This window comes from Antedon mediterranea, chromosome 3 (assembly GCF_964355755.1).
Source record: "Antedon mediterranea chromosome 3, ecAntMedi1.1, whole genome shotgun sequence".
NCBI lineage: Eukaryota > Metazoa > Echinodermata > Crinoidea > Comatulida > Antedonidae > Antedon > Antedon mediterranea.
In genome coordinates, this window is record NC_092672.1 from 1325902 (window position 1) to 1347119 (window position 21218).

At 33.4% G+C, this 21218-nt stretch overlaps 1 protein-coding gene across 1 annotated transcript; it reads right to left on the reverse strand.

Annotated features, from left to right (window-relative positions):
- Window positions 1-436: 436 nt before the first annotated feature.
- Window positions 437-17383, reverse strand: LOC140043323 (uncharacterized). Its single transcript, XM_072087825.1, has 2 exons — window positions 17121-17383; window positions 437-1727 (listed from the first exon to the last, which is right to left on the reverse strand). Exons 1-2 carry the CDS (start codon window positions 17229-17231, stop codon window positions 1467-1469), a joined length of 372 nt encoding a protein of 123 aa, XP_071943926.1. The 5' UTR covers window positions 17232-17383; the 3' UTR covers window positions 437-1466.
- Window positions 17384-21218: the final 3835 nt, after the last annotated feature.

Sequence of the window (21218 nt, forward strand, 5' to 3'; positions counted from 1 at the left end):
ATAGTAGTTTGTAAATTCTCAAGAGTACATTCACTTTCTGCCATGAGTATAATAAACGTGTTTTTCAACACATCATAATACTATAAAGCACACCATAAAAATACCTTACATTATACAATAATAGAACTAGAAAGTAGAAAGTAGGCCGGATTCGTAAAGTACCACACTTAGGCGGGCACTTAGGCAATCTATCCATTTCTGTTCTCTATTTCCAACTTTCATTATAATTCTGCTATCAAATTTTACATAAAGGAAAGAAATTGTAAAAAAAGGATAACTAAATCATTTCACTGAATGTTTGATTGAGACGTTATTAAATTACGTTTGATACGTTATTAAATTACGTTTGATACGTTTTCAAGTTACGCTATAGGACACCAAGGAAAGTTGAAAAAAAACACAACATTTAAAACTTTTCTTTAATAATAAATGCCACAAATTATACTGGTAAATAAACTTCTGATACTTTTAGCGTGTGACAGGTTAAGTAATTTACTCGAAGTTTACTCGAAAATGCACATACACACGAGAGTAACCAGCGGTATGGTCTCTAAAATATCACAGAATAGACAAAAAACTAACGAATCAAAACTGTTCAAATCTCGCACATAATATAATTTTAATATTTAAAATCATTTGAAAATATAACAATATTTAAATGAGGTCATTTTACAATTATTACTTGTTAATTAATAAAATATCTTGTTTAAATAATTTTCACTATTGAAAACTAAACTGTACACAGCGAATTCGTTAACGAACAAAATGTGTTTAATTTTGTACATTAATGACCCCAAATTAACACAAACTGTTTATATTATTCATGTTTTAAGGCAGAACTCAAGAGACTAATTAAGTGTGAAGAATCTAGAACTTGTTTTACTAACTTCAACAAATTGAGAGTGCATGGCGTGACATTACTGACGAGTGTTATCCATTGTAAACACGTATTACGCTAGACATCGTAAGTAGCACTTTTGGTGAATTCAAAAAACAGTACTTTCATCAAATTCTCTAGTTGTATTATGCTTCTTATAATAATATATATCTACCTGGACGCCACGCAGCTATTGAGTCTAACAGACATTCCACGCATGCTCATATACTTCTAAGCGTACGCAGAATGACTTTTCGGCTCGATAGCTGCGAAGTCGAATGGTACGTCAAAAGTTGCTAATATCTGAAGTACAGTATCCAAAATCAGACCAAATTACCTTACACTCATTGTTTAAACAACTTATCTTGCATTTTAATTTTCCAAATTATACTCCATTTTCGAGATAGAAAACCTGTTCAAAATGACTTTACACCTTAAACCATACTGATCAGAAACGACCTATCACTGGTGGTCAACTTCTACAAGGCATCACGTGACAGTGCGTACAAAAAATGTTGGTAGTGTTCAACGTACGCTGGATGTATAATAATTTATTTAATATTATGTAAATTAAGAAAAAAAAACCAGTTTATAATCTTGCACTTCGACCGGTTCTGCATCGTCCCCTGCCTTTCCAGAAGTCCGGTATACAATTAGAAGGACGCGGAGATTTTCTGACCATTATTGGTTCATGCGGGAACAACTGTTGCACTACATCTTGCGTTTCGTCATCAACCGGCCTTTCTTGGGTTTCTAATTCTGATGTTGCCAGTTTTCGAACAAGGTCGAAAAGTCGACTTTTCAATACTTCTCCCAATTCATTGGAAACTAACTCTCTTCCTTCTGGATCCTGAAAAAAGATTTAAAATTAATTAAAAAATTAGTTTAACCAAACATATCGGTGACACCATCATAATACAGCAGTTAATCTTTTGTGTACAAAAATTGATATTATATTATCAGCGTGTCTGAACGCGCGCGTAATAATGTTTATCGAGCTATGGTGTTATCGCCAATTTACCGGTATTACTTTAACAAATAAATAAAATGTATGTATGTTCAATCGATTCTGCAGCTGTCTTTAGGTAGATTCTAACCGACTGTTGACAGTCAGCTAGATATGAGTCTTTAATACATGTTATCACTGTCACTAGGTTGGTATGTGGAGACAATGTATAAATTGTGTTTAGCTGCAGAATCGTGTGCGTGTGGATAAGTTCCTTATATTGTACTTTATTCAGAGCAACAACATGGGTTTGGCCGTTTATCCATTGGATAGACTTAGTTACATAACCTTTGACATTTAAACCTTTTTTATCTGAAGTTAAAAACCAACATGCATTAAGCATCTTGTCTGAAACTACAAACAAAACAATTTTGCCAACCATAATTATCTCATCCGATTCTTAGTGCTGTCTCCACATAATATGTACATATATCACAGGAAAATAACGTAATACAACATCCTATGTGTTTCACATGTGATGCCTGTATCATGGAAGGTTAATTTGATGGTATAGTACAGGCTTCACATTTGTTTCGAACGTGAAGTTGTATCACGGAATTCAGCTTATGATACAGGGCGAATTCGGTTAAAGAGATTCAGCTATTAATTGTCACTTTCTTAATCAACTTTCCTTTAATATTCACATATAAGTGGATTTTCTTTCTTTCACGTCGTCCATTAGCCTAAGTGTTTAAATGTGTAAAATGTAACCACATTACACTGTAGATAATACAATTTAAAAGAGACTGAGCCAAAATGTCTGAATTAAGAAGTTTTTTGTTGTCAGCCTATAAATAAGTAATTATATTTGCTGAGACTGCTTTTACATATAATAGAATAAAGATAAAGTACATGGTGCAGAAATGGACATTTAATATTCGCCAACAATCACTTTCTTTAAAGCTCTCAATCAAACTAGTTTGGCATAAACGAATAAAAAAACATGGTAGTGATATGACGTCATCGTGTTCATATATGGGCACATCACATTTTTTGTTTGTCACATCAAGTTTGATAGTGTGGACAGAGCTTTAAGCTACATATCGATCTCATTTCTTTGCACTAAACATAAACTTTTTTCGTATCCAAGACAGGGCCACAATGAAAAACAGGTTTTTCTTTTAACTAAATGATTGTGAAATCACGGATAAATTTGTTGTTGAATAAATAAATGAAATGTAACGTGGTGGTTTAGAAGCTGGGCTACCAATAATCCCATGGTCCTGGGTCCAAATCCTGTCAGATTCCATGTCTTTTTTTCTTATGATAGAACAACTTCCAAAAACTGTTAAGACTTTGTTAGAAAATATTAATTTATTTCTTGAACGCTCTTTCATTTCTATTGGTTTAAGTTGAACTGCAATTTTCCAAACTGGCTTAAATGATGAAGAAGAAACCCATATCATAACAAGGCTTACGGTGTCTTACCAACAATATTCCTAATACAAGTATAATGCCAATTTCTAGTTTATTGATAGCTTATGCGCTTACCTAATAGAGCCTTGGTATTACATTATTCGTAATTACATAGCTACTACTTTTTATTTCGTTAAAACAATTATTGTCAAAGAAACCGTCTCTCTAAGATTACTATGGCTTTTCAAACCAACCCCTGGTTAATCATTTGCGTAAAAACTGTGAACATTTAATAATAAAAAAAATATTAAAAACAAAGTTGATTTCATTGATGTTATTGTTATAGTTGTTAGACACGTGGAGCCCAATCTGAACATTATTATTTATTTATTTTCCTGTTTTTGTTTGTTATGTACTGTGATTTATTTTTTTTACTTTTTTACTTTTAAACCCTTTTTAACTGGTGGTCATGATTTAAAGTTGTCCGCAACTTATTTTGACGTCCATCCGCACATTTTTGATGTTTTTTATGTTTATTGTAATGTTTAAGTTATGTGTCTATCTTATTTGTAATTTGTAATTTTTTTCTTTTATTTTAAAATGTGTGGAGAAACTAATAAAACAAACAAACAAACAAACATCCATGAGCAGGGTGGTTGTTAACTGGAAAATTATTACTTTTTTGTTGAACCAAATAATACAGACAAATACTTTAGTGACGTTTCGTTGACATGCTGTCGACTTCTTCAAACTAATGTTTGGAATGGCCTCATACTTTTTCAGTTAATTATATTCGGAACCAGATGAATTTTTTTAATATGGTGGTTGTTATTAAGGAGAACAATAATAAATAATTGAAAAGAAAAAAATATATACATTGCCGGTTTTAAATACATATTATTATTATTGTTATTGACAATTAAGTAATGTAACATGAGACAGACCTGCCCTAACATTGCTGCAAGCAAAATTACCAATTTTAATATCAAAATGTCGACCAAGATTGATTGGTTCTAGTGTTTGTTTATGCTCATCACTTATGGATATATATATTTTTTTGATATATTAATTATTAAATGGTTTTAATGTTTTTAATGTATGTTGAGTTCTAGTGAGTTAAAAGCCTTTTTTATTTATTTTACGATGTTTACACATCATGTCAGATATTTACAGAGAGCTTAAAACTTTTAATTCACTAAAGAAACACATTACTTTTAACACATCAAGGTAAATAGATAAAAACTATTGTTATTACTTTTTCTATATACCTGCCTATATCGGTGATATATAACGACAGTTATTTCTCAAAACGAAACTTACGCTTAAGTCAATGCTTTAAGCTACCACGTTCACTAAACGCCTGTAGAAAGACCAGGGATCATGTAACAAGCATTACATCAACTCGTATGCATACAATGCATCAGAGTAAACATGCAGTACCTTCTACACTACTGAAATAATGTATCTTACTAATAATATAACACTATATTATTAAAATTTTAATTTAATACCATGTGGGAATTTACAGTGATATATTACACAATTATCTCTGTACAAATAGGGCTAAAAGCCATTAACATCGTTGGCAGGCACTCCTGTAAAACAAATTGGCAATAAAAAGATATTAACTAAGTGTTATATATAGTACAAAATATCATTCATCATTTTATTACGCGCGCGTGCCTATTGGCTATTATGTATGGGGTATAATGTTACAGCGGTGTCGATATAATCAATGTTGTGGAGTGTTACAAAGGTAATGAAAAAAACAACAATTACTGTATTTTATTTTATATTTATTTCATCACTTCCGGTACACATATTCGACCAATTCTCTAAAATGATATTCAGTAGTATCATAGAAGAGTAAAATTACAATTTAATAAATTAATTTCATTCTTTCTTGGTAATACAGTATTATAATTGTCACACAATAGACATATTTGAATTGCATACAATAATTATTATTATATGACAATGACAATGACAATGACAATGCAGGCTATTTTATTTTGAATACCTGTGTAGCGGATGGCAACTACTGCAGACTATTTTTATTTTGAATATTTGATTTGCGATTTGCAGAAGATGATTTAGAGGTTTTGCGTAAATTTAAATGTTGTTTTTCAAATAATGAAAAGAAAATAAGAAAAATAAATAATGATATTGCCACTTTTCATAAATTAATGTTCTAATCATGAATGTTTCCTCTTGAGATGCTCAAGGTAATTTCATTTTTAATTTGCTAATAAAAACCTTATCTTGTTTTTCAAATTTCACACTTGCTTGCTGTTCAACTTATATCAATATTAATTAATTCATTTTTATAAATTTATTCAACGAAACCAACTCTTAGCGAATTTACGACGTAGAGTTTTCTCTATGGAGTGAGTGTAGAATGGGCTTTTATCCTATTCTCACTGCTGGTTATTATTCATCGGTATGAATAATAATAATAATCATTTTTATTATTAGTCCCTTCCAGTGTCAATTTGAAAATCGACACCAACGACGCACGCCAACGCCTCATTCAATTTGATGTTTCGTAGGACTCGTGAACGTGCACATGGGTCGTAGTCTACACTATCAAACTAGTTTGACAAAACACGTGTGATGTGCCCAAATATGGTAGTGATATACCCCAATATGGTATTGATATGACATCATCATGTCCATATGGGCACATCACATTTTGTTGTCACATAAAGTGTGATAGTGTAGAAAGAGATTTAGTGGTGGTGTTATTCCATTGGTCTGGGCCGATGGTCGTTGGTCGCGTCATCAACATAACTTATGACACTTTAAAGCTTGGTTGCCACTAGAACGTAACGCAAGGACGTAAACGCAACGCAAGCGTTTTAACCAATGACAAGCAAAGTTATAGACAGTTAGCAATCACAAGCGAATAAGCCATCGCTTGTGATTGGTCAATTCACTTGCGTTGCGTTACGTCCTTGCGTTGCGTCGCTAGTGGGAACCACGCTTTAAGTTCACTGGGAAGTTTAACAGTTTTTTTGTTTATAATAAACTAATTACTAATTTTTGTTTTATTTTGTAATTTAGCGCATGCAAGGTACAACATGTGTGTGGCACCACCAGCTATATAAGTTTGACGATGGATTTCTGCATCCAATAATAACACAACAGTGACCGAGTCGTTTAACGTGTGCGAACAGGTCGCCATGGTTTGTATGCGAAACGAATGAAATACATTTTGATTGTACCGTGCTCATATTATGTTGTATGTTATTTGATTCTTTGAGTGGGAGTTGGCATGGTAGGGATAAGAGTAACAAGCTACGGTTTGAATATTATACAGAAATCATCAGTGAGAAGAATCTGACTTTCGCTCTCGTCCTCAGGCCGAGTAACTGTTATAGTCACTCATCATATTCACATTTTTTGTGATAATTTTAATGGAATGTGGAAATAAAACTGTACCAAAACGACTTTTCAGTTCCGTAAATATTGTTTAACTCTAAGGCATTGTGCTAGAATCATTCAATTTGCAACGGATATGTGGCATTGCATTTCGATAAATAATACCACGTCAATCACAACGTCAATTAAGCAAGGCAAAATAACCTACAATTCGTATGTTGTACTATTTTCTTATGTTACATAAATGACATATGAACTTCTAAATAACATTATTCAAACCTATAAAAACAGTTGAAGAGAATGAGAGAAAGGAAAACATTTCTATGCCAACTACTAATGGAATCACTAGAATCTTATTGGAATAACATTCAACAATAATACTGTTTGTTTATCCTATCATACTCCTTAATGCAATCTTATTTTCCTGCGTAAATGTTTTCGTCATTATTGATTTCAAACATAGCCGTCGGTAAAAAAAGAAACACAAAGTTGATATGCGCGTACACACGTTGATAAGTGTGCGCGCGCGTGCAAATGATGATCTTTCCGTACGCGCGCGTTGATTCCTATTGGCGGTGCCTTTTTCGGAATGGATAAACATTGAAAAAAAATGTAATTAGTTTAAAATAATGTTTGAGATCACGTAATTGGTAAAACGAAAATGCAATTTTAATATAGGCCTACAACACGCCTTCAGTGTAATAATTCATTAATTACGGACAGTAACACAATGCGTTGCATCACCAGTGGTGAGTTTGTTTCATATAAACTTTTTGTTGTTCTTGTCTTAAGTAAAATCATAAACAGCAGTTAAATCACGTAGGCGATACGACCACTTATTAAAATTATAGGCAATCTATACAGACAATGACTACCCACAATTGGAAACAATAAAACACGTACGTAGTAGATGTTATAGCCAGTATTATTCTACACACGTAGGTGTAGGAAATATATATAATTGCATTAACCTAGGAGAAGAATGTCTTTATTTATGTCAAACTTTAAAGTACCGTCCAACCATGGGGAAATTGGTTCAACAACTTTGTGCTCAAAAAATTGAAACGGATTAAAATGGCAATTATTTCTATATTAAAGGTTTCTGTGTGTTTTATTCGAGGAAAATTCGAGGGTTAATATTCATTGGTGCCCACGTACATGCTTGCTTTACTGTTCGATAATGTTTGACAAACTTGTCTCTTTTGGATTCTTCTATTCAATTGTGGGCGTGCGTATATTGATGTCAGACCATTCTAAATAATAAACCTTTTCTGAACTACTGTGCCAGAATTTTACTCGCACTGTTCACACTAACCTATAAATTGTAAAACTACGTCTGTGCCCGAAGTTTACTCGCATTGTTTAGACTAACCTATGAATTGTCTAATACAGCTGTGCCCGAATTTTACTCGCAAACAAATGTTTGTAACGCGATTAAATTTCATGATTCAAATAATCATAACACTTGATGGTGATGCCGTGGTACCGCCGTCATTATCACAGTACGTTGAAGTAAGCAGGTTCTACAGTGAGCGATATAAAGCTGATCGCGTTATGATACACCTCAAGTGTGGCTTTTATTATTAGCCTGAGTATTGGGAGATTAATTGACTGCTTTCTATTAATTTACCTAGGTAATCATTAAAAGTAATGGAAGCACAAGCAGCACGTTAAGACAACTATCACTTAAATTCACGTATTATTTATTTTGATTATTATTGGACACATTACTGATATTAGTAATTAATATATTAATGCGATTGTTCTTTTACTGACGCATTGGTTTGGGCTCGCTGATATTATGCTTAAGCATTAAACAATATTAACATTATAGACCTTTGTTTTTGTGGAGATGCGGTAATCATTTAGGATGATGCTTAAAGCTGTCTACACTACTACACTAGTTTGACAAAAAGTGTGATGTGTCCAAGTATGGTAGTTATATGCCCAAATATGGTAGTGATATGTCCAAATATGGTAGTGATGTGACATCATCGTGTCCATATAATTGGCCCATCGCATTTTTTTTGTCACATAAAGTTTGATAGTGTAGACAGAGCTATAGAATGCATTGATGATTGGTTAATGCGTTCCGCGCTGCTGGCCTCATTTGTTCAAAATCTTTCGTTAATACAAATGGCTATTTAGGGTGTAGTTTTGCTAAATATATTTCCGAACTTGGGGTGCATTAGCGGAGAAATGTAGGTGAGGGGTTTTTATGGATACGAAGTGATGGATAATTCGAACTGTCGCTTGTGGTTGGTCAACTCAATTGCGTTGCGCCTAAGGCGTGGTTTCCACTGAAACACCGACGACGCAACAGTGCTAGCTGGATGGGCATTATGTTGCGTAGGTATAGCGTCGCTAGTGGGAATCAAGCTAAAACCGTTACGTTACGTCACGTGGACAATTTGTTGGGAGCCGAATGTGTCCCCTTAACATGTTCTACTGAGCAGTACTTACTTTCAACTTGCTTCTTCTAGTTTAAATGGTACATTCGTAAGGATAATGTCAATTCGTTCGTCGTTATCATCCTTTAAATGGTACATTCGTAAGGATAATGTCAATTCGTTCGTCGTGATCATCCTTTTGACTATCTTTGTTTACGTTTTTGTATGACGCGTATGTGATGCATTGCCTCCAAACAGCACTTGAGTGTCTCTTTAAATCTCAAGTGATTGGGCAGTATTATTAATTGGCTTCAAGGGCCTCTTAAGGACCGACGTAATAAAATAGACTTCTTATAATGTCGTGTGGAAAGATTTAATACGAACATGGCTGTATTATTAATAGCCAATACTCAAAATCACTGTTTGCAACTAGTAGTACTGCAAATCGGATACAATACAATGACTTTTGTCATCCAAACCATTTACCTTTGTATATTTTGGAACAAAATACAACATTTTTTTGTTTGTTTCTTATGATTGTTTGTAGTTTATCAATTTTCTAGTAAATACAAATCTTCAAAAAATCTATTCAGACGCGCACATATATACGTGTGGATAAGTAGGCCTATTGATGCGTCCGTGCGTACAAAATCCTATCACGGCTAATCCAATCCGTTGACTGTGATTGGTCAACGTTCGTTGCGCGTGATCTTAAACTGCGCCTAATATAGCATGAACACGCGCGACAATTTGAAAAAGCCAATAAACGATCCCGATTTATATAGTCTTGTGTGTATTTGTGTTTTCTTATTTCTTTCTTAATATAAGACTAGAATATTTGTACATGCAGGAAAGACAACGTTTCCTAATCCTACTACAGAATATATCAATATTTTAGAATTAAGTACTTGACTTTGAATGTAAGTTTGATTTACTGTAAGTTATAAAATCAAATCAAACACAATTTAACGTTTTGTCAACGCGGACACAAGTTGTTGACAAATTAGAAACGACAGACCACCAAGCAAAGATTGATCAACTTTGACATCCATACCTCACATTTGGCGGAGTGATAAGGCCTACTGTGATTATTAACAGTACAATGATATAATAACATGAATCAATGCGCATATAAAGTAGTGTAGTTTGGTGAATCGATTATATTAATCGGTTATGCAGCAGATTCTTACACAGTATCATGTCTAGAGACTGCAGGAATGTTTCATGTCAAGCGATAGTAACCAGGATCACCCACAACACACGTATAGCACCTATGTAATAATTGAGACAAGTAAGAAAGTTTCTTAGTCAGCAGACAAAAAAAAGCAGGTAATCTTTAAATAGAGAAATTACAGAATAAGTTTTAAAATCGAAAACGTTTTCATTAAAATTCTGCCAGGGATTCGTTTGTGTAGAGAGAGCTTAAGATGGTAAACGTTATTTGACAGTATGAAACTGTACAACCAACTGAACAATACTCTTAACAAAAACAATACTCTTAACAAAAACAATACTCTTGAAAAAAACTAAATTTAGGAGTAAACTTTCTTTTTTTTAAACTTATATATAAATTAGGATCCAAGGAAGTTATTTGATAAAAAAACATCTCATTTATTCATAACCGATTACTTATTAAGATAAAAAATGTGATGACTTATTGCGAACACTTCAATTATTCAAAGATTATTTAGATTCTAAGTTATTTCATCAAACTTTAAAGTACACATTTATTTTTCAAAAAAAAAAGACTTAATGCTCAATAAACGTGATACAATGCATTAACCCAGCCCACGGGAGAATAACACTGTGCTTATGTCAATACATTTTATACGGCTGTGAGCAACAGTGCCAATATATTCATTTATCCTTAAAATAGTGTAAATGTAACAAATTACGCAAATACACGTGTCTTTAGAGGAGGTGGGAAATTGTTTTAAACCATTATGCTATCAATTATTAATGTGGTTGCTAAAACATATGTTGTGAAAGTCGAACAATATGAGTAAAAGTTTAATCAACTCAAAATAGATTTTCTTGTTTTTTTCTATATTTCGAATCTACATAGGCCCCTTAAGCGTGGTCCTCACTAGCGACGCAACACAAGGACGTAACGCAACGCAAGTGAATTGACCAATCACAAGCGATGGCTTATTCGCTTGTGATTGCCAACTGTCTATAACTTCGCTTGTCATTGGTTAAAACGTTTGCGTTGCGTTTACGTCCTTGCGTTACGTTCTAGTGGGAACCAAGTTTTAAGCGTGGTTCTCACTAGCGACACAACGTAACGCAACCTACGCAACGTAACAACATGCCATTCCAATCATTGTGTTTGCACCCGCCTGCGTGAAACCAAACCTCCATTTGGTTTGTAGCATCGAATTAATCTGATAATTTTTCAAATTAATTTAATAATTTCTAAAATTAAAATTATAGCTTGTGGTGATATAAACGATGTACCGCGTTATACAGCTTTATTACAAATATTAAACTTTTTTTTTCAAAACAAAGATCATTGCGCATTAGTATCCTAAAAATGTCTGCATAAAGAGTGTTTAAATTAAACAAACCAAACGTGGGAGAAAGTTTGACGAAAGGAGGAGTTTGTTCCAAAGATAAGATGCAACAAATGACAAAGTGTGTCCACGTACGGAACGGAGAACATAACATTAAATAACTAGTTTGAAACATGTTACAACCATTGTCATAGGATGGATCTCTTTCCTTTGTTCCTTGATCAAAGTGAAGCTTTTTGGTATTCATTGTTGTAAATTACATTCAGTACGTAAACATACATGGAAATATTGTATTAATATTTTTGACAATTTGTAATAATAGTTTATAAATTTATATTACTCTTTTTAAATTAAAAATGTGTTCAATGTCACAAGAAAGTTGTTTTTACATCGAAAGTTATAAAAACAGTTATAAGCAAGCTACATGTGATAGGAAGAGTAGTTAATTCTATTTTAGCACTTTTTGTGCATATAGAGTTTTACAAATTTTTTTTATATGGTTTTTGTTATTACTTAATATTGTATTGATTTCCTTTGTGTGTGCTGCCTTATAATTGTAGTGTGTTCATACGGTGCTTTCAGCTTTTGCTGCTTTTTGTATTTTTATACCGAAATAAAATAAAATATAAATAAAAAATTAGGCCACTATGGCAAGACAAGTGCGCCAAAACTACTCAATCCATACAAGCCACAATTGCTGTTGATTGCTGCTCTTCAATATAATAATCGTTTTATCCTTTGTCTGTTGTAATATTTCCACTTGTCACATGCAATTGGTAGGTCTACTTTAATTTAATCTTAACATGCATAATAAGTTACTTTAATAAGATCACAATGAATGCCAACACAAATCCATGTCTGTATGTTCATGACATGCTCTTTGAATTCGGCAAGCCTCTGGCATTAAACCGCACACACATTTCGAACGGATTTGGTAACTGACGTTAAGGTATTTTAATAATTATAATATATTACGGAAATTAGAATAAATGACAATGTATTGAATGCGTTTTATTATTGAGGTTAACAATTTCTATCACGTTAGCAGATTTTCACGACGTGTCACTCGACTACGCAACTGTCCAGTAAAGTCTTATACGCATGCTCAGAAACATGTGAGCAATGCGCAGAAAGACATTCGCGTAGTGTATGTATATAGTTTATATCTTAGCTTTAGCTGCTTCATATAGAATGTAGTCTCTCCCTCTCCACAATATTAACTCTATTCCTGCCTCACTTACTGCTGTCACTCATGGTTACCTTTTTGTCCTCCACTCGCATCCATAGAGAGCATGCAAGACAATCATAACTATATATTTCTCTTTCCACACTTGTCTCTCCCAGAGTGTCTTCTTAGGAACACTTAAGCACGTCTACATTATACATTTAATTTCAATAACACGTTGCATTTTGGGTAATAGGTGTAGACTAACAAAATAATCAGTGAAAAAAATGATAATACTCGGTATCAAAATGTTCGAGCCCTTTCGACTGGACCGACATAGATGTTCTATCTGATTGCAACATGATAATAATTTGTAAATAATTGTTGTTATTAGCCGTTTCTAATTACCTATCATTTCAATTATTTCAATTAATTTTTATGGTACGGGTCATTGAAATTGTAATTAATATTTCACAAATCGGGTATAATCTTCGTAATGACGCTGATTAAAGCCAGAAAAACATCTATTGTCCGTCGTGTTATTGATTACAGTTATTAGAGTAACAAAAATACTGCAGTCATTTTGTAATATTATTAACACTGATTTACAAGACATCTTTGTCTGCAGTAATGTCTTCGTTTGGCCTGACACAACATATTATTCAAAGTGTTTATTTTCTTTATTTGTTTCATTATTATTGTATTGCTAAATGGAACAATGGGTTCTTCTTTGATTGTATCGATAAATAATTGCTACCATACCATAATAATGGTATTGTATTGATACAAATCTGAACCATATAGGACAGTTCAATCAATCAATCAATCAATCAATCAAAGTAAACTGTTTTCTCTTAAAGTCCATAATAATAAATTAACAAATAAATTAATTTGATTAAACTAAAAGAGTGGGGGCAAAATCCAAAAAAAATAAAGCAAAGTTTTCACATCTAGCACGGATTTGGTTATCCGTTGTAAAGCGAAGTCATTCATGCTTACTATTGATTGGTCAAAATAAAAAAATCGTACGATATCAGCAAATAAATGGCTTCTTGAACCATCGCACCGAGTTCGGAGTCCGAATCAGGTAGGAATTCAAATCGTATGAATTTGGTGTGAACGATCCTATGCTTTATCACTGAACACATTTTCAATGGTATTTTTTTTATGGCACCTGATGCGATGTGAAAGGAGCTTTATTCTATGCACGAGAAACATCTACTGAATGTGTCAACACAAACCTGTTAAATAACGCATAATACATTGGCGTCCTGAGATACGTTCAATTAGTACATATTATCCATCGTTGGTCAATGGCATGGGGCCTTAATTGCCTATTAAACGGTCAACACGAGTTTAAAATGACGATTTATCACTATACAAACTACAATGATAAAATAACAAATACTGAAGCAGAACAAGAAGGATTAAACGACGCCTTAAAGCGAGTGAAAAAATACATGACACATTATTCTTGGAAATTAGCAGCAATAAACATTCTTTTACTGTTTCCCAATAATCATTCCTTTCGTTTGGTTTGATTTATAATATGTACTGTTCACGTTATGGGTTATTTTGCGCGTTATGCTTACACGTATACTTCATATGCTTACACGTATACTCCATACTACGTTGCGTTGTGCCTGAATGCCATCATAAAGTGTGCCTAACATTTTATAATTCAGTCTTTATTTTTTTCTTTATTTTTCGTCCGTGGCATTCAGTGTGAATACAACCTAGTATTTCTATGAACAAGTTATACAAAACAATAATCGCCGCGGATCCAAAGTGTTAGATTTGTTGCACTTTTTCCGTTCCATACATTACGATTTAAATGTTTGTATAATACGTCTTCCCGTTATTAGGTATAGTTTGCAATTTAATTATGTCTTTAAAATGTCTTGACACAAATAAAACCACTTTTGATCTTGCTGTTGGCTATCTTAGTATCTTACATTACATGGTAATTTAAGATGCTTTCAAAGTGGTACAGCCACCACACATTGATTACAGTACTTTGTATGTTTGTCGGATACATCTCACTATTATACCTATGCCGAATGTCAATGGTCCCGGCATCCTCATCGTATTAATACAATCTATTCAATTCTAAATTGATTCTTTGATTGCTAAATGAAATTTAAATAAATAAAATTCATTTTAAATTTCATCTTGATCGATAGCGATTTCTGTATTTTGATCATATCGAACTACTTTTCTTTTCTTTTAGCATAGTTTTACCATTTTAAAATGTATGTATATTGTATATATATTGATGGGTACACATCTCGAGTGTCAAAAGCTATCTTCACGTATTATTTTACTTGTATGTAGTCTGGCTGATTTATTTACATAAAAAGCAGGCAGCTTAACGCGGCAATCTGAATTAATTTCATATCCATTACAAAGATTTACATTACACAGGGTTTTTATAAGGTAAGTTAGATATTTAAGTCGGAGGTTTTATCTTACAACAGGACACGGTCTGACGATCATAAAGCGACCGTATTCAACGTTATTGCTCATTATCCTTAGTCACGTCGCGTCGCGAAAAACGCGCAATAATAACGCGCGCGTATAACAAAGAATAACTACAGGATATCACTGAATGAACGCAACAAGACACGGCGATCTGAAGATCATACTATTAAATATATTCAAAAATAAAATCATTATTCTTGTCTTGTTAGACACGTATATCAATAAAGACACGCAATGATCTTTTTATTTTAAAAAAATTACCATTTTTATCATTTTAATGCACGGGTGCCTGACTGTGTTAGCGATATAAAACATAAGTTGCTATACATTTTTGCTACGTTTTTGTACTGGAAAATATAAAATTATTGATTTATGTAAGATAAATATCTAATAATTTTTTACCAAAAATTAAATTAAATATTACTAATAGGCACACTCTATAGGACTTTCAATATTATACACAACGATTTGGTAACCTAAACTAGCGTACATAATAATATTTTTTTCGACAAAGCTGTGTCTGTAGGCCTAATACCAGGAATGGAAAAAAAAAATTAAATGATACGACTGTACAAAAGAAATCAATGTTACTGAAGCTAAAAAAATATTTATAAAATATCGTTAAATCTGGATAAACGAATCATGCATAATGAAGTCTACAAAATCTATGTTAGCATCTATTAGAAATACGTTGAAATCTGTGTTGATATAGGCTACGGTAACGTATAGATATTCAAAATTCTTTAAAGCGTTTTTCCACCACACCTGGTCGGGTCCGGTAAGGGTGAGTGAGTGACCGAGCGGTTAAGACAGTGGAACCGTAATTACGTAGCCATAATATCGGCAGGGGTTCGAGGCTCACTCACTCCATGGTTCTGGTGGTAGAACGAGTCTTCTCGGATAAGGACTATAAACCGTAGGTCCAGTGTACACATCTAGCTCGTGTGCACTTTAAAAGAACCTAGTACATCTTTCGAGACGAGTAGGGGGTTACCCCGGTGTATTAGTACATCACAGCCACTGATCACCAACTGGGCCCTCTGGGAGACCAGTCTTTGACTGAAGAGGTTACCCAGTATAAATATAAATTTCAATCAATCAGTCCAGTTCAGACAAATAACATCGCATTTCGATGTTTTCATGCGCGCGTGGCCGGCTATGAACCAATCTTTTTACTCGACATGCGCGCATCCGCGTGGCGCGTCGTGAAAACGATAAAAAAAACTCTCGCACAATCTGACGTGAAGCCTGCACGTCACTGGAGCCGGATCCTGAACGGAGCAGGTGTGATGAGACCTTTAATTCTCATTTTACCACGACTAGCAGCAATAACGTTATGATATCTGTAGACACCAACTCACTAGGGTGTGCTTACTGCAGTAATTATGTTTTCCATCTAAATTACTATGGTCTCTCATGTTATGGTTCCTTGTATAACGTTACTATCACTTCCCTATTCCCAGATGTGCGTATCTATGTTAAACATTAGGCCTACATTTTCTACTAATTAATTCAATACCAAACCCAAATATTGCACTCATAATAGGTAATTCATGATTGATTTAAGGGTGATTCATTGATATATTCAATGTTCAATATAGAAACTTTTTGTAAATTTGTTGCAACAGACGTAATGTATCCAATAATTGGGCAGACGAGACAATGATGTATAACAAGTGTAAAATTTTTAAAATAAAACAAATTTATACTGAGCTTATTATACTTATTATACATAATATGCAAGAAATTAGACATTTAGGTTACAACTTGACAAGAGCAATCTTTTTCTTTAACCTCATATTGTCATTTTAAAAGTTGATGTTACCTACTAATTTATTGGCAATACAATGAACGAACGAATGAATGAACAATATGAATCTAAATGTGTAGTTAGTAAAGACAAAAACATTAAACAATTTGATAAAATAATTTCAAAAAGTATTTCACGTACCTGTAAAATGTCGTAAACTTGTTGTTTTTCGTAAGGACTGATGCTCCTGGCGTAGATACATGATACGAGTAGTAATAATGGCAATAGGGTACCAGCCAATACCTGCGACATGTTGATAAAAAGAAACTATAAAAATGAAGAGAGAATTCAATGCTCTTAGTTTAGTTGCCTCGATGTTTCCCGCTTGAATTTGGATGAAAAATAAAACGAATGTCTGTCGTCTGCTGGCAGTGCCCGTCGTCTGCTGCTCGCTTGCTTCACAAGTCCTAATATAAGCGAAACCACTTTCTATTGTGCAAACCTAATTAGCCCTATTCAACGTCTGGAACAGACAAGCCTACCGCCCACCTAATCACAGTTGAATATCTATTGAAAAAAACCACTAATATACACTGGCCTTATTTATTCATTAGCTTTTGAAAAAAAGAACTGATTATTGAATTAATACGGTGATGATCAAGTAGTGACGTCATGATTATGTTCAATGCCTTAAGTAGGAGCGAAGGATGGATTCGCTAATACCAATTATGGGATTGTAGGCGCGTAGTCATCATTCTGGTCCTTAGCATTTTTATTAAGATTGCTAATTAGCTCATTGTTTAGAGTTTTGTTAATATCCACGTCCTGCAATTAGTTGATTAATGAGATTAATGGGTGAAGCCCAATACAGAAGATAGTTATCTCTTATCAACAGTCACGCGTTGTTTGCGTTTAATCCGTGTTAAGCCAAGTGCGTCCTATGTAACCAAGCTTAAAGCTTGCGTCCTAGGTAACCAAGCTTAAAGCTTGGTTACCTAGGACGCAGCGCTGTTTTAGCGCAAATGCAAGTTCGACCAATCACGAGACGTAATGGATGATGATTCATTTATCTTTAGGACGCGCGCAGCGCAAGTGTGTGTACGTAAGCGCGCAGACACGCAAGTTTGACAAGTCACGACGCGATGGATGATGACATAGCAAGGGGAGTATAATGCCATCACCAATTTGCATGTAAGGGAAAGCCATAGTTTTTAAAAGTACACACACACACACAACTTTTCCCAGCATGAGTTGTTTTATTTTCACACTTCAGGATACAGTGTTTCAGGTAGTGCTGCGCATGAACTTTATAAAAACCTTCCGTTCAACCGACATATGATTATTGTAAACGCTATTTTTGGTATTTTGCCTTAAGATGTTTACGTTCTTTCACATGTGATACTTTTACAGATATTGTACATTGTTATTTTAGGCTTTGTTTGTACCATTTCAACTCTTCTGCATGTTAACGTACTGAACCGAAATTCAATCAAATAATAACCCTCCTGATTATTATAGTGCACAACCCCCGGTGTTTGTAAATAATAATTATAAACATTTAAATCGATAGTATTTCTAAGCTTCGTTTACTGATACGTGACTATTTACTTTCTAAACTGTTCACAATTGAATCAAATTTGGTAGAAAATCCCCGTGGTCTATTCTAAACATTGTAACTTTTATCGGTATCAATATTTCTTTAGTGTCATAGGAAAATTCTCTTACAGCATCACATGTGTTTCACATGTATCACCGAAAGTATCCTAGATCATACACTAACCTTTAAATTAACCTAACATGTGATGCACATGTGATGCTGTATTACCAAAGTTTCCTATGGCATTGAAAGGCAAATATTATCGTATGTGAAGATGCACTGATAATTATTTTGTAAAATATCTTTGTATCTATATTTATTGCATATTGACATCTGGCTTACTTATTCTTGTTATATTAAAGGGTTTGTAATTGGGTCCGTGAGGCAAGATGCATACTTCTAGTTTGAATCAAATAAAGGCGTTGCTTTCTATTTGTGTTTCACACATTATTACTAATAACGATAAATTGCCTCATGATCTAAACGAATATGTAACACTTATCACCCATTCACATGAAACTAGACAAAAATGTAAGGGAAATCTATACCAGCATAAGGCAAATAGTACATCCGGCCAATTTTCCATTACCTGTATAGGCACGAAAATATGGAACGAAATACCAATACAAGTCCGGGAAATTAAATATAGGAAACATTTTAAAACCAAAGTCATAGAACTCCTGTTGGAGTCATAAAATGTATGAGTAAATGTATGGCATTAATATACATGTGTGTATATGTATGTATATACAATTGAAACGGAATGGTGTATGTGTGTATGTATGTATATATAAATCCAAAGGCAAATTACTGAAAAAAATGACAATGCTGTGGGTATCAGTGGCTGGATCTCAATGGAGATACAAAAATAAAAAGCGAAAAGCTAAATCAAAACGATAAAGTAAACAGCCAGAAAAGTTAGCAGAGCTTTCGGGCAACACTAGCCCTTCATCAGTGCAAGTGAAGGAATTTGGATAACGTCATATTATTATTACTATTATTTATTAGTAATTTTAATTACTATATGATTTGTTTGATTTGAATAAAATTGAAATGTTTTAGTTAAACAGGGAGTAGAGCTAGATAGGCATGAAGTTGCCTTTTCTCTTCTTCCTTTTTATCCAATTATTTTAATGTTTTATATTTTAATGTTATGTTTATTTATTTTTTGGATGAATAAAGAAAGAAATCAGATTATTACATTATTATTAGAAGTATTTAATACCGTACAACCTAAACAAGCACATGGGCCTCTTTATTAATGACTCTCTCGGTAGGTTCTTTTCTAGATGGGCTTCTTTACGAAAAAGAAAAAGCTTCTTCGTGGGCTTCTTTTAGAGGTTTTACATAATTACCAGAATAGATTCATGGTATTACATATGTTAATAAGTTGAAAGACTCATCACTAGCTTGCACTAATTGAAAAAAAGTTGATATGAAAACATCCGTGTTGTTTTAATCCTTGTTGCTGCTACATTTCTAGCTGAGTCGGTGGCTGCCGATGAACAATCACCAAGAACTAACACACTGTCCACTGTGCTGTAGCAGCATCACAAAATGTCAACTAAAGCAGTCCTCTATCACTGTTTGTGGGCTTGAGTGTTTCGGTGAATTTCTTAAGTAAAATGATTTAAAAAAAAAGAATCGTCGAGATTGCTCTCACAAGCAATTTTGATTATTATCGTTTGTTTTTCTTTTTCATCCAAAGCCGCGTATATCGTTTTTTATTGTACAGCAAGGTCATCCATCGGACTGGTTCCTTGATTATAGGACACTAGATAATGATCATCTTTATAAACACTAAAATAATAAAATATTATTTGAAAAGGTTTAAATATGAGCTACTAAGTTCATGGAAGATCACAACCAATCAGTGGCTGGATCTCAATAGAGATACAAAAAAAGCGAAAAGCTAAATCAAAACGATAAAGTAAAACAGACAGAAAAATTAGCTTTCGGGCAACACTAGCCCTTCATATATAATATCGAAACCTGAGCTGCTCTGACGAGATCTGATAAGATCGAAACAGTACTGTCTGCAGATTGGATAATATATATATATATATATATATATATATATATATATAATTGGTGTAGTATCATATTATGATACTACACCAATTATATAAAGAATAAAAGTACTACTATGGAATTAGTGTGGTCATTTTAACAGAGATAACATCTATTAGACGTATTTAATACACCACCTACAGTAGATCTAACTGACTTTCGATCGTCAGTTAGATACTATTTAGTGACAGCTGCAGAACTAGGTGAACGCATATTAGTAGGCCTACTATACAGTTTATCGTAATCACACCCAGTAAAATAGTATGTTCAATCCTTAAAATTTATCACAGGATCTGTATTGTTTATTTTGGCTTAGTAGTATGAAATAGCGACATTTTGTTTACAGGATTACTCGTGTCATGTAATGAGTTAGTCCTTATTTATATTTTCCTGCTACGTCAACAGCATTTACATACATGAATCAATAATTGCTAGTTGCTGGTAAGCTAAATAATGTAGGTCTTAGGGTATCTGACTAACCTATGCCAATGTGCTATTCTCTTCGAAAATATCTTAATAACTAATTTAACATTTTTTCCTTTAAAAACAACAAAGTGAAATTATCATCATCTTCCTATACGGTGCAGAACCTCATTTGAGTATTGTCACATATGGGTTGGTCACATTTATAC

Coding starts and splice junctions, on each gene's coding strand:
- LOC140043323 (XM_072087825.1), bottom strand. CDS start 17,231: ATGTCGCAGGTATTGGCTGGTACCCTATTGCCATTATTACTACTCGTA. Junction 1,728..17,120: donor AAGTTTACGACATTTTACAG/GTACGTGAAATA, acceptor ATCTTTTTTCAG/GATCCAGAAGGAAGAGAGTT.